This window comes from Pogona vitticeps, chromosome 3, assembly GCF_051106095.1.
Source record: "Pogona vitticeps strain Pit_001003342236 chromosome 3, PviZW2.1, whole genome shotgun sequence".
NCBI lineage: Eukaryota > Metazoa > Chordata > Lepidosauria > Squamata > Agamidae > Pogona > Pogona vitticeps.
This window is the reverse complement of record NC_135785.1, coordinates 186,848,336-186,862,501: the sequence shown is the minus strand read 5'-3', so window position 1 is coordinate 186,862,501 and position 14,166 is coordinate 186,848,336. Positions and strand designations below refer to the sequence as shown.

The 14,166-nt window shown below is 38.0% G+C and overlaps 1 protein-coding gene across 2 annotated transcripts in view; it reads left to right on the top strand.

Moving 5' to 3' along the window:
* RPS6KA3 (ribosomal protein S6 kinase A3) overlaps positions 1-14,166 on the top strand; it is a 65,709-nt gene that overhangs the window by 3,121 nt on the left and 48,422 nt on the right. For both annotated transcript variants that reach the window (XM_020789208.3, XM_020789207.3), the window contains exon 2: positions 2,264-2,320. In XM_020789208.3, the coding sequence (XP_020644867.3) occupies positions 2,264-2,320 (57 nt within the window). The remainder of the gene's footprint in view (positions 1-2,263; positions 2,321-14,166) is intronic.

Here is a 14,166-nt window from a genome sequence, read left to right as displayed (position 1 = left end):
TGAGGGTTTCTCAGAAGTCAAAAAGGGTCCATGATGTGGAATTTGTATAAACATTTGCCTCTGCTCCACCCCCACCAAAAGGTTTCATTTCACATGCCTGGTCTAATGATAGTTGTGAGTTCAGTCACACAGTGGCATGTGTGCCAGAGGGGGAAATAACTGTGTGGTTGCTCTTATGTGCAGAATTCGGGCCCAAGTTTTATGAGGAAAGGTTGGAGAAACTGGATACAGCTAATCTGGAGAAGAGATTACTGAGGTTTTAAAATAATTATCATTTTCAGATATTGGATCAATTATCATATAGAACAGAGCAAATCTGTTTTCTCTTTTTTTAGAGAGTTGGATCTGAACTAGTGGATACAAGTGATAAAGATTTTGGACTTAAACCTTAGGAGAACCTCCTTGCGCTGCAGAAGGTTTGACAATAGAATAGTTTACCATGGAAGTTGGTGAGCTTTTCGTTAAAAGCAGTTTTAAGCAAGGGTCATGATGGCACCTGTTAGGAATGCTATAGTATGATTTCCTTTGTTACCAGTGAGATTAGACTAGATCAGTGGTTCTCAGCTTTGGGTCCCCAGATGTTCTTGGACTACAACTCTCAGAAATCCTTCCCAGCACAGCTAGTAGTAAAAACCTCTGTACATTTTAATCCAAGAACATCTGGGGACTCATATTCAGGAACCACTAGACTAAATGATCAAGAGCCTTCCAGCTTTATCATTCTCTAATCTTTCTGCCAGCTCCACCTATTGCTGAAAATGGCTGGGCTGATGGTATATGATATTGACCCAAAATACATATAAGCAATTTTCCACTTAGGGTGGTGTTCCACTAAATTGAAGCATTCCTTAGTTTGACACTTGATTTTTAAAAATCAAATCGATTTACTTCACAATTTAAATAAAAATGGTTTTTAAAATTTGAATGTGAAAAAAACCCAGTTTTAAACATTCAAATTTGATTTAAATCATATTGATTTAACTGGATGAGATGTTTGTAATAATGTTCCAGTTAAAAAGTCATTGTTTGGAATCCTGCTTTCATCCATAGAAATTAAACAAATCTCACTCTTCTGTCAGGTCACAATTCTGTGGTCTGCTTTCTGTACAAGACATTTGCAATGATGCTGAACTTTGATGTATATTTATGCATTCATGTATTCCAAGCTGTTTGCTGTGACATTCTAATGGTTTGATAATTTTAATATATATATCTGGGATAAAGAAGGAGTGTAGAGTATGCAGGCTGGGTGGATTTTCCTTTGTTTTTGTTTTGTTTGGTATGATGTGACATATTTATATATTTTTAATAAGAGATATTTAAGATGTAGAAATGATAGCTAAAATTTGAAACCCAAATGCTGGCAGTTTGAAGAAAATAGTCTGAATCCAGAAAATGCTCTCTGTGTGGTTGTAACTATATAATGGAATGTATTAGACAATACAAGTTTTTAAATGATCTGTGATGAAATTTTTTACTACAGCTAAATGTGTCATAACAGGCACTGTTTAATGTATTATTGCCTGTCTAGCTGAAAATGCCTCTTAAGGTGGTGTTTGACATCTACAGTACTTGTATTTAAAATGGGCATATTTAAAAAATCTGCTACATAATAAATGACTATATTTTGTTATACTTAAGTAATATGTAGCTAATTGATCGAGTTTTAAGCATTGCTGTTTATCATTCTGTTCTTCATCTTTACTGTGCACTAATAAAACTTCAATATTTTTAAATAACTTCAGTGCTGTAGTTGTTAAGAGTTAATGGTTGTTGGGGTTTTTCAGGCTCTTTGGCCGTGTTCTGAAGGTTGTTCTTCCTAACATTTCACCAGTCTCTGTGGCCAGCATCTTCAGAGGACAGCACTAGTTTGTACATTCATACATGTGCATACAAGCTGTTCAGAAGTTTCCATGTCTTTCAGCATTGTAGATGGCAAAATCTCAAGGAAATCCTGCTCCTTTTCTTGTCAAAGCCTTTGGTGAATGATTATGGTTTTCTTTTATATTCAGTGGCTGCAATCAATCAATCAGTAATAGTAAGTCTCAACTGTAGTAGGCCCATTGAATCAGTGGGGACTTGGTGAGTCAGCTCCTCTGCATGTTCTGTTGATTCATTCAGTGGACCTACTCTAGTTGTGACTTACTGCTGGATTTCAGCCATTATTTGTTCCAGGCAAATAGCATTGTTTTATTGCTCAGTTGTGGTAAATATTTTTGTCCGTTGCTTTATTAATTTGCTAAAAACTATGTTTTTTTTCCAGAATGGACAACAAATTGTTGATGAACCTATGGGAGAAGAAGAAATAAATCCACAAACAGTAAGTAAAATTTCAGTGTTTGCCGTACATATTATTTCAGCAATTTTAGATCATAAGGTTGGGCAAAGTGGAATTGATTCCTACAGTTTTGAAAGTAAAGAACTTTTATACAAAATGGTGATAAATAGTATTTCTTCACATAAGTTTATTAAAATTAATTTAGTAATATTGTCAGTTATGCTCGCTTTTGAATAGAATGAGGCACTGGTGTTTGTTGAATATGTGAACCCCAGGCTAGACCTTGCGAATATTGTTCCCTGTTTTTTAAATATATACATTAACAGAAGTGCCACTACTGTGTTTCCCTGAAAATAAGACAGGGTCTTATATTAATTTTTTCCTTTAAAAAACACACACTAGGGATTATTTTCAGGGGATGTTTTATTTTACAGTCATGTCATCTTCTGGTTGTTGCATAATGCGGCACAATGGTGGAGGGTGGTGTTTCAGTTAACTGGGGCTTATTTTTGAGGTAGGGCTTCTATTACGACATCCCAAAAAATTGTTCTAGGGCTTATTTTCAGGGTAGGTCTTATTTTCAGGGAAACAGGGTAGCTTGCCACAATCAAAAAGGAAAAGGAAACATTTTGCATTGCATGTTTGAGTGTGGACAGCTGCAGTCTGAACAAATGACTGATGTAGGCTGGAAACATCAATACATTCAATTGGGAGGGAATTCCATCAAATTCACTTCTCCCATTTTCTGACATTTTCTGTCATGCCTAAAATTGATACAAGGACACTTTAAATATTTTTGGTGCTAAGTGAAGCCTTAGATTCATTGTTAAAAGTTGGGTTCTTCAGCCCAGTGGTGAATTTTGTTATTTGAATAATTGGAAATTGAAAATGGTTAACTCTGGCTGGATAATAACCATTGTTGCTAAATTGCTTAATTTTTTATCATTCTTGTATTGTTTCAATAGAGCAAAATGGTAGATAAATGTTTCAACTTGCTGTTTTGAATTTTGAACATTATTTGCAGATGTTCTTCTGAGTGCTTATCATAGTATGACAGCATAACATTATCATATGAAGTGTGAAATTAAGTATTCATAGATATGCCAACAATACTACAACTGACTGATATGATCCACTTGTCATTAAAATGAGTTTGTACTTAAAATGATTTAAATAAATTGACTGGGACATCTCAACTGCTATAATTGTCAAAATTTGGGTGGGTGAGTGAGGTATGTCTAATTCTTGTTCACATTCCAGCTTTCCAAGCAATCTTTTGTCATTCAAATATTTTCACTGTACATTATTTCTACATCTGAAATAATTTGTTACAATTATTGAAGATTATTTAATTAAATGTTGAGTTTGTTGTTTCTGATCTTCCCAGATTATACCACTGATGTTTACTCATAATTTTGTAAAGACTTAGTAGAAAGGACCACTTGGAAGTTCTTTTTACTGGATCATACTGAGGGCTCATTCAGCCCAGTGTCCAGGTTCCTACAGTGAGGATCCAGGTGTCTTTGGGAAAACTGGGAGGAGAGTTTGAAGCCAATAGATGACCTGGTTCTCTTGCCCTCCCCCCCAGCAGTTTCCTCTGAAAATGATGGTTTCAGCTTAGCCAAACGTAGTTGATAGCTTCTGATAGACATATTTGTAGATAATGGAGCCAAGCTTCTTTGCAGTCATCCAAACTAGTTAACTAGCTTGAATTTAAAATGGGTTTTAAATTTTAGGTGCCCTCCTGCCCTTGTTCCGTGCAATCTTTTGCTTAGTATTCTGTTAAGAACATAGAAATATTAACTATAAACAATGTATCTTGAGGGCACATGTTATATTCTTAAGTGTGTAGATGATCAATGAACATTAACAATTCCTTCTGTGCCTGGTAAATGCTAAAAAAAAGTCTTTGTTCACTGATACATCTTTGTAATTTCCTGTTATTAATTTTTTGTACTACCTAGTATATTAACGAGGTGTGCAGGATTGTCAAATTTCTCTTGTCTTTATTGGTAATTAGGGCATTCATTGGAAGGGTGGATAAAAACAATGCTTTTAAAAAACTGATCTAAATCACAATTTAAATTTTTAAATATAATTTTTATTTAAATAATTAAAAATGAATTTTTTTAAAAAATTGCATCAAATCCACCCTGTAATTGTTGGTAATATTTCTAGTATAGACACTGTTGAGTTTGTGTTGCTTTGTGACTGGCTAAGGACTGAGTACATAACTTTCTATGAATTCATTGGTGACCTTCAACAAATCAATTCTCAGTTGCACCCCAAATCTCCAGTTTGGGCTACAGGAAAAAAAAATACTGACCCACTTTCAATAGTTGTTCATCGATATCCATAAAAGTATTTTTGAAGTGTTGAAATGCTAAATAAATGTGTATTCAATAACACTGTAACATAGTTGCAAATCTTGCCACCCATGGGCTGCATGTAGCCCTATGGAGATCTTCTTCAGGCCTTTGGTCCCTGCCAGAGTCCTTCCTCTGGGAAACAAAAATTGCCCTTCCCACTGCTTGCCACTTCTATTACTGGAAGCTGGAAGACTTGAGGAAAAGCAGTTTTACATTAAAACAAGGCAAAGTTTCCCCAGTGTATTCTCCCCAACATTAAACTGAGTTTTTAAACCATCACTTTTTGGGGAGGGGGTGGTACAGCACATTGGTTTCTAGGCTGAAATTTGGCTATTGGATCCCTGGAATGTGTCTACTCTGCCATCCTGTGCCAATTGCATACCACATATGTTCATTAAATACTATGGCTCTTTATTTTTTGCTGCTTTGCAAAAGAAGAAGAAAATTCTTCCTTGTAACAGGAAATTTTTCAAGTGCTAGAACATCTGGTAGCAGTAAGAAATTTAGGGCTTGGTCCTTCCTGATTGCTTAGTAGGGAAAGTTAAATATATTCCTTTAACTATCTTTAACCTTCTGGCTATGCATGCTTGCTATCCTTTAAACAAGCATTTGTAAAAGTTGGAGGTGTGCTTATATTTGATTTTGTGTTTTTCTGTAGCTCCTTTGCACAAATGAGTGATATTTTGAGAGCTGCTCTGAAATGACACACACCTAATTCAAATTTAAATAAGATTTTAAGCCTTTGATTTGTTCATACTTATCAGTATACTGTACCAAGTTGTCCTGTTTTTGACAAAAATTATTCTTCAAAGTTTCAGTGAAATTATTTTCATTATGATGTAGGAAAATCCTATGCATTCATTTGGAAGTTCCATTGTGTTTGACAGGCCTTATTCTTATTTACTTGTGCATTGTAGGAAGACAATTTTAGCAGCTTTTATTACAGTTAATGACTAAATTGATAAAGGTAATATTATGAGGTTAAAACCTAATTTTCATAGTTTTCTGAACTGAAATTTTATGAAGATTAGACATGTCGTTTGTGGGGGTGGGGGTGTTTTGGACTACAAATCTTACAGTTCTTAATTCTGCAAGGCCTACCAGACAGACACAGGTATCTACATATGCCTAAATGGGAGAAAGGCATGAGCTCTAGCATAAGCTTGACTCTACCTAACTTACTTTTTTAAAAAAGGAAACTTCCAACAAGCACCAGAACTTTCTTTTTGACCAACAACAACAACAAAAAAAGTGCTTAGGCCACAGAAGCCCTCCAGCTTGCACCTTCCTCTTAGGTGAGCCACCTGTAGGTGTCTGTAAGTGGGACTTACAGAATTGAGGATTATGAGCTTTATAGTCTGACAACCTCGAATGACACATTCCTTGTGAAGATTCATTGTGTAGAGCTACAGGCTTTTATTACTCAAATGCAAAGGCTTTATTTATTTTGCATCCCGAATCTAACCTGGTACTACAGTTGTGAACAATGGTGGAGAATGGGATAACTACTAAAGGTGGCAGATGCTGATAGGTAGTGAGCAGCAGTGAGGTCTTGGAAGACAAAGTTGTATTCTGTGTGGTCTTCGCTGCTTGTCAGCCTGCTGCCCATAGGTGTAGGATTTTGTCCTGTCTCAGTAACTGGGATTGAAAATCTGCTTTCTGGATTGGTGGTCTTTGTACATAGAATTAAGGAAGGTACTATTGTTTCATCATCTTACAATGTGAATTTTGTGGCCTGTTCAGTAAATGATATGGGAGGCTCTTTTGTGAGCGTCTGTGATTTTCAGTCCAGCAAGCTCTTCTTCTTTAACTACACAACTATTGGGGGGAGGGGAATAAATGCTTTGAGTAAACATTTTATGAATTTAACAAGTAATATTATTGAGCTAATAGTCTTTATTTTAGTACTTAGGAGTTTTTAAACTAAATTTTTAATCAGTAGGCTTCCATTTTGCAAGCCAACCTTGGATCCCCAGATGTTCCATGATTAAAACTACCAGAAACCTTTACCACTAGCTGTGCTGGCCAGGACTTCTGGATGCTGTAGAACATCTGGGGATGCAAGGTTGAGAGTTACTGGGCTAGACCTTAGGAGAGGATGTGGTAAGTGTCCAGAACCCCTTAACAGATGCTTGGGTTCAAGCTCAAGTGGCAAAGGAATGAGGATGTGGGGTGCGCTTATCTGTAGTCCGCTGTAAACTCTAGTTTCCTCTCTGACCTTGTGGAAGCCATGGCAACCAGTAGAGTACCAGTCCCAACCCTGACCTAGAAGAGGCACTGGAGGCAGAAATTCTAGAAAGGACACCTGAGGTGGTAGCAGAAGAGACTTACAGGTGTCAACTGTAGAAGCCCTTCCTGAAAGGAGTTGTGTGGCTTGGGGCTGTACTGAAAACTGGGCACGAATCATGGGCAAAGACTGGACTTGATGGGAAGCTGGTGAATCTAACTTAGCTCCCCAGCAACCTGCTAGAATGGAGTGCTGTTGGCGCCCAAACTTTCCTTGTATCCTGTTCCCTTACATTAATGAAATCCAGTCTAGCAGCTCTGGGAGTTTTCACTTTCTGGAAACCTTGTCTGAGGAGGGTCTCTGCAATGGCCCCAACCTTGAGCAAGGATGGCAGCACTCCTATCTGTAGAAATAGAAGTTTCCAAACATTTTTCCAATATGCTCCATAATTATAGGGTAATAATTGTAGTAATTTAATTGGGACATGATAACCTGTTTCCCTGAAAATAAGCCCTAGTAGGCTTTTTCAGGATGCTCAGAATATAAACCCTACCGCAAAAATAAGCCCCAGTGAATTGAAACCCTGCCCTCCACCATTGTGCAGTACTGTGCAGCAACCAGAAGAAGATGACAGGACTGTATTTGAATAAATGTAGATTATTGTACCTGAAAATAGAACAAAACATCCCCTGAAAATAAGCCCCAATGCATTTTTGGAGCAAAAATGAATATAAGACCCTGTCTTATTTTCGGGGAAACATGGTAGCAGTGGCCAGTTTTCACATATTTTTCTTTTGGAAATCCTATAGCTGCTGAGTTAGCATTTCTTCTCCATCAGTACTGCTGCTATAGAGTGCAGAAGGAGGTCCAGAGGACTTCAACTAGGAACCAGGCCTTCTTTATTATTGCCATGATGCTCTGTGGCAGTAGTTCTTAACCTTTTTGAAAGAAACACCCTCTTGAGCCATTGAGGAAATTATGGAGGGGGATGGTGGTAATTTCCTCAATGGTGGTGGCGGCGGCAGCACCAGTGGCACCACATCCGCTACCAGCACTAGCTGCTCTGGATCCAGTGGCACGGGGAGGGGAGTGATGATAAATTCCTCAATGGTGGCGGCGATACAGCGGCTCATCACCCCCTTCTGTTCCTTTGCCCCTGCGTCACCCCTTTTTGTTCCATCACCCCCCTGAAAATGAAATCACCCCCTGGCGGGCGATATCGGGCAGGTTAACAACCACTGCTCTAGGACACTTTGCCTATGGTGTTGTGCCAGGCCCTCTCTTTTTTGAGTTTCAGAAAGCTGGTTAAAGCAGAGCTCTCTAAAGAAGACTTTAAGAACACCCTCCCCCTGTAGTAGACATTTTTTTGGCACACACTGTTTAATTCTGTAATACTAATCAGCTAATGTAATTCTGTTTAATTCTGTAATATTAATCAGCTGTCACCATAGGAATTTTCTTCTTTAATTTTTATTTGTATATATGTTTTGTGTCATCCTTTGGTAGTGGATAGGGGGCTGGGAGATTTTTCTGTTTGGTTGTGAACTGCCCAGGGTAGTAGATTTCCACTAGATAGGTGGTATAAAATTGTAAAATAAACAAATGTTATAGGACTTGGTATTTATGTTGGTATTAATTTTTGTTAAAACTTACTTGAGCCCCTGATTTGCAGATTAACAATACTTTACTGTTAAAGACAACTGTTTGTGTTAGGGCAACTGTTTGTGTTAGGGCTCAGTTTATAAGCTGATAATGCTAATATACCTATTTAAAATTGCACACTTTCTCATTGATGAAACTGGGGAGAAAACATGTCCTGAGGTTTTTCTAGATTAGAACTATCATTTTGATTTTTAATTTAGCTTCCCAATAAAGTTACTTATACAGAAAAGATGAAGAAGCTGAATTAATATTTTATTTAAACGTAAAGTGCAGTATTTAAATTGAAAACTACTGGAACTTAATCAGGTGATTCATTCTTAAAAACAAAACCAAAAAAGAAACCCCAACTTCCTTTACAAGTACTGTAGTGATTGTTGTTGGAGTCATCTGATTATGATCAACAACTTTCTGTGTGAAGAGTAATTGGGATGGTTTGGAGTAGTGATAGTAGCAGCAGTGGCGTGCTGCAGAGAATTTAAATGGTAAGAAGCACAGTGAAGAAATGACAAGTGAGGTCCTGGCCTGTGCGTCCATCTTGCCCTCTCATTAAAGGACACATGATGGAAGAATCTCTGTCTGGAATATTGGGATGGAGAGGAGGAAAAGTTTGAGAGGACTCTTGAAGAGAATGTGAGATAAACAAAACCATCCTAAAAAGGGTAATGTATAGTTATGAAACATTTCTACTTTATTAGTTTGGGGAGAATCCCCAAATAATCAGGTTTTACCTGTGTAATGTTTTATTTCTGTTAGAGAAAAATAAGACACTAGGCAGAAAGATGCAAATTTTGGGAAAAGGTTGCAGGTTTGGTTATATTCTTAACCAACCAAGTTAATATATGTTCTTTAGATTTAGCAGATTTTGCCCAGTCAACTGAACCTTCAGTGCTGAGAATCAGTGTGAATTACTTTATGATAAGGCTTTATTATAATTGTCTATAATTATAGTTGTAAGTTTAACATTGACAATAAAGAAACTGAAATATTTTGTATACCTTGGTTCAATCCAAAGAGAGAGTGTGTAGGCAAGAGATTAGAAGAAAACAAAACTCAGAAGGGCGCCAGTGAGGTAATTAGAATAGATCCTCAGGTGTAAGAATGTGTCTCTGGAGACCAAGACAATTCACACTCTTGTACTCCTGATGTATGGGTGTGAAAGCTGGGCAGTAAAGAAAGCTGACAGGAAAAAAAATTGATTCATATGAAATGTGGTGCTGGAGAAAAGCTTTGCATATCTCCTGGACTGCCAGAAAGACAAACAAGTGGGTCCTCAAGCCTGAACTATCTCTGGAAGCAAAAAATGTCGAAACTGAGGATGTCTTACTTTTGATTACATCATGAGAAGAGAGGATTCTCTGGAAAAGATGAAAGGTTGAAGGCAGCAGGAAAAGAGGAAGGCAAGATGCATAGACTCCCTAAACAGATCCACAAGCTTGAGTTTGCAGGAGTTGAGCAGGACTGTTGAGAGCAGGACATTTCAGATTGCTTGTTCATAATTTGCCATTAGTCGGAGACAACTTGATAGCACACAACAGCAAACTTAAATGGCAGTTGAACAATTAAGATGATGCATAAAAAGGTAGACCTTATAATCACAGAATAATGAGGATGGAAGGGGCCTATAAGGCCATAGAGTCCAGCCGTCTGCTCAATGCAGGAATACAAATCAAAGGTTCATGTGCACATTCTTATGAAATTCTTGCTGTGATGTCCACTAAACAAATTAAAGCTTAGCAGACTCTTGACAAAGTTAAGAATTATGTGCCTAAAGCCTTTTACATATAGCATCCTGTGAGGATAGTGTGCCAGAAAATCCATTTACACCTATTTTCAGCTTGTCCATCTGACATGTTATGGTAAAATGAAACAGAATAAAAATGTCATCGCTATCCATTAATAATGCTGAGTTAAACACTTGTAAAGTGTCATTCCTGTAGCTAGGGTATTTGTGCAGGAGTTTCTCCCTCGCCATATCCTCCTTCTATCTCTTGATACCTCTTATTGAGTCTCCACGCACTTGACCATTTGTCACCCCCCCATTCTACAGCTGTCATGTGGAACAGTTATAATCAAAGGTGATAGAAAGGCACTTCCCTCCTCCTAATACTAAGTACAAAGTTGTACATGGCAATAATATATCTTCCAAAACAGTTGCTTGACTCATTTCTATGATAGATTATATGGGAGCATAACAGAAGAAGGCTTTTACTTACTAACAAAATGTCTATATTAGTGGAGGCCAGGCTTATATATTCAGGAATATACACACAAAAAAGACCCATTATTATTACTATTATTTATTGGATTTATACCCCGCACCATCTGACAACCAGGCCACTCTGGGAGGCTAACAAGATAAACAACACAATATCAAAACACAATAAAAATAAAATAATACATATATTCAAACGAATACAGTAACCAGTGGGATAAATTAAAACAGATGGCTACGAAGATGGTAAAAAGGATGAAGAAAGGGTGATAAAAAGGATGGTAAAAGGGAGGCTGAGATCTTAAACATTGCTGCATGTTTTTTTTTAATTTATATTATTTATATGCTGTTTTTTCCCCATAGAGGATCCAAGGTGGATCACAACAACTAAAATTGTACAAGAATAAGTTTAAAATACTACACAAAATTATATTAAATAAAATTAGATATTACTCTAGATTCAAAACAAATTTAAAAACATTTAAAAATATCCAAATTTCATAAACAGAGCATTCGCCAGACCCCTGCTTACAGCTTAAAAGCTTGCTTGAAAAGGTCTTTGTATTACTGGAGGGACAACAGAGGGGGCCAACCTGGATTCTTGGGGTAGTGCATTCTAAAGCCTTGGAGCAGCCACTGAAATGGCCCTCAGTTCTTTCAGTCTTTCCTCTAGGGCAGCGGTCTCCAACTTTTTTGGAACCACGGACTGGTTGGGGGGCGGGCTCTGTGTGTGGGAGGTTGGGGGCACCCGACACTCAGAGTGTGTGTGTGTCATGCAACACACACCCCATGAGCACGCCACCACCCTGTGCATGTGGGGGAGAGATCCATCTCCGTGGCCCGGTCCTGGGGAGCCCATGGACCGGCACTGGGCTGCAGACCGGGGGTTGGGGACCCCTGCTCTAGGGCTTGTTTTCCAGTCCCCTGGTCATCCTTGTTGTCTTCCTCTAAATTTGTTCTGGTTTGTCCACTTTCTTTTTAAAATGCAGTGTCCAGAACTGGACACAGTACTTAAGATGAGGCCTAATGAGTGCTGAATAGATGAGAACTAGTATTTCATGGGATTTGGAGACTATTTTTGTTCTTTAGTAATTAAGTTGTGTCCAACTCTTCGTTACCCCATGGACCAGAGCACGCCAGACCCTCCTGTCTTCCACTGTCTCCCGGAGTTGGGTCAAATTCATGTTGGTAGCTTTGATGACACTGTCCAGCCATTTCATCCTCTGTCGTCCCCTTCTCCTCTTGCCTTCACATTTTCCCAACATCCATAACTACTGTATCAATCTCACTATGCAGTCCTGTCCTCTCCACTTGTACTTTACATTTGCCTGGACTGTCGTAGACTATATTTTGAGCAAAGACAGAGCTAAAGTAGGAATTGAGCACTTCTGCCTTTTCTTCGTCGTCTGTTAATCATTTTTCTATCCCCACTGAGTATCTGAGCCATTGTTTTCTTTGTCTTTTGATACACATGTATCTGAAGAATTTGTTGTTGCTTTTAGTGTCATTCTCAGCTTTTGCCTTCTGAACACCTCTTTGCTACTTGTTTGTACTCTTTGTTTGTGGCCTGACTTTATTTCCACTTCTGCTATATATTTCCTTTTTGTGTTTTCCTCTTATTGTATATAAGCATTCATCTTTACCTCTGAGTTTGTGTCTTCCTCCCCTTTCCAGTGCAGTTCTTCACGCTTTAGTCAAACATATTCTTCCCAGTCCGTGTGAGATGCAGCCTATCACTTTCTAGCAGTCTGTCTTTCAGGAAGTGTAGCTTGTGGTCCAAAAATCCAAATCCTTCATGTCAGCAGCATCTTTGTAGCCAGTTATTCACCCGGAGTATTTCCCTTTCCTTTTCTGTTCCTCTTCTGAGTGTGGTAGGATGGATGAGAAGACTACTAGGGCCCCAAAGTCCTTGAGTTTCCTTTGCAGAGCTTCATAGTCTGATGTGATTTCTTAGCTGTGTAATGTGTTCACACATGGATGAGGACAAGGGATATCCATCTGTGGGTTTTAAAAGTTATGGCAACCCTTCCGTCACATCCCTAATCCACCCTCCAGAAAGAAAGCATCTTTCTAGGTCCATGGATCTTCTCAGCATATTTTGGATTCAATCCCGCACAGTAGGGAGTCTCTTACAACTACTGGTCTTCTCTTTGTAGGGTGTAGACTACTCTGCTTGACTGAACTTCAGCCTCTCTCAAGTTCTCACACAGGCTCTTCTGTATGTTTTCCTCTGCATGCTGTCTGCCACTGTACTGAAGGGCAGCATTTTATTCTGAAATAAAGAAGAGGTCCTTGACCTACTGGGATTTACAGTCCTGACTCTTGCTTGATTTTTTTTTCAATCCTGAATTGGAATCAGTCAACCCCACCTATCCAACTCAGTTAGATACCAGAGGAATTAGCATGTCCAATAACCTCTAAAAGTGAGGAAACTATTGCCTAGCTTGTGGCCTCTTAGTCAGAGACCAGCAATTAATTATGCAACCAATAATTAAGGTTAAAACATTGTTTGCTGCCATTATGCCTGCATTTAACAAGAAATAAAGCAATTAAATTGTAAGCAATTAAAATGAAGAGATTATTTCCATTTCAACAAGAAACATAAAACAAAAGTTAAAAAAAAGACACTGGCTCTTTAAAGGCTAACTGCTATGTTTTAATGAAAGCTTTCGTGGAACATTGCCGACTTCTTCAGACATATGAGTTAAAATACTGAGACTATTCCATACAAGGCTCAAAGAGACAGTGGTGCTTGGTTGCATTTCACACCTACTAATGATTTGTGACCCCTGTTTGGTATTCAGTATGAACTGCTTGCACAGGTTAACATGGCTGCAACTCATAAAACAGAGATTACTGTATTTCTCTGTTTATTTAATTATGATTAAATTTAAATAAATTTGACCTCTGAAATCCCGTTGATGAAAGGCAAATTAAGCTATATGTATAGATCCATGCATTGTTTGTTTCAAAGTGCTATATATAGTCATCCTTTTCTTATGAAATTATGCAATATTTCCTTTCCCTCTTCTCACCAAGTGTAGTCCTTGTGCCAACAAAGATCATAAAGTCAGCTGCTGATGGAATAGTAGAGTAGCAAATTTGACTGCTGTGAAACAGAGTAGCAGAGACACTTCTTCACAAACACAGGGCTTTCTTTTTGTCGCTTAATGTATATTCCTTTACTTAATTTCCCTTGCTGTTTTTTCTCTTTGCTGTTTCTTTATAATTCTCCATCATTCCTAAATTTGAATTAAGAAAGGTTAGCAAAGGACATAAACTACAGTATATGTTTAACTATTGATAGCTCTGCAATTCTTCTGCTGCTTAGTGTAGCCATTGTAAGATAGTCATTGTTGGCATTGTAGTGAATAGATGCAAGCATTTGGCTTCAAGTCCTACTCCTCCAGCTAGCTTC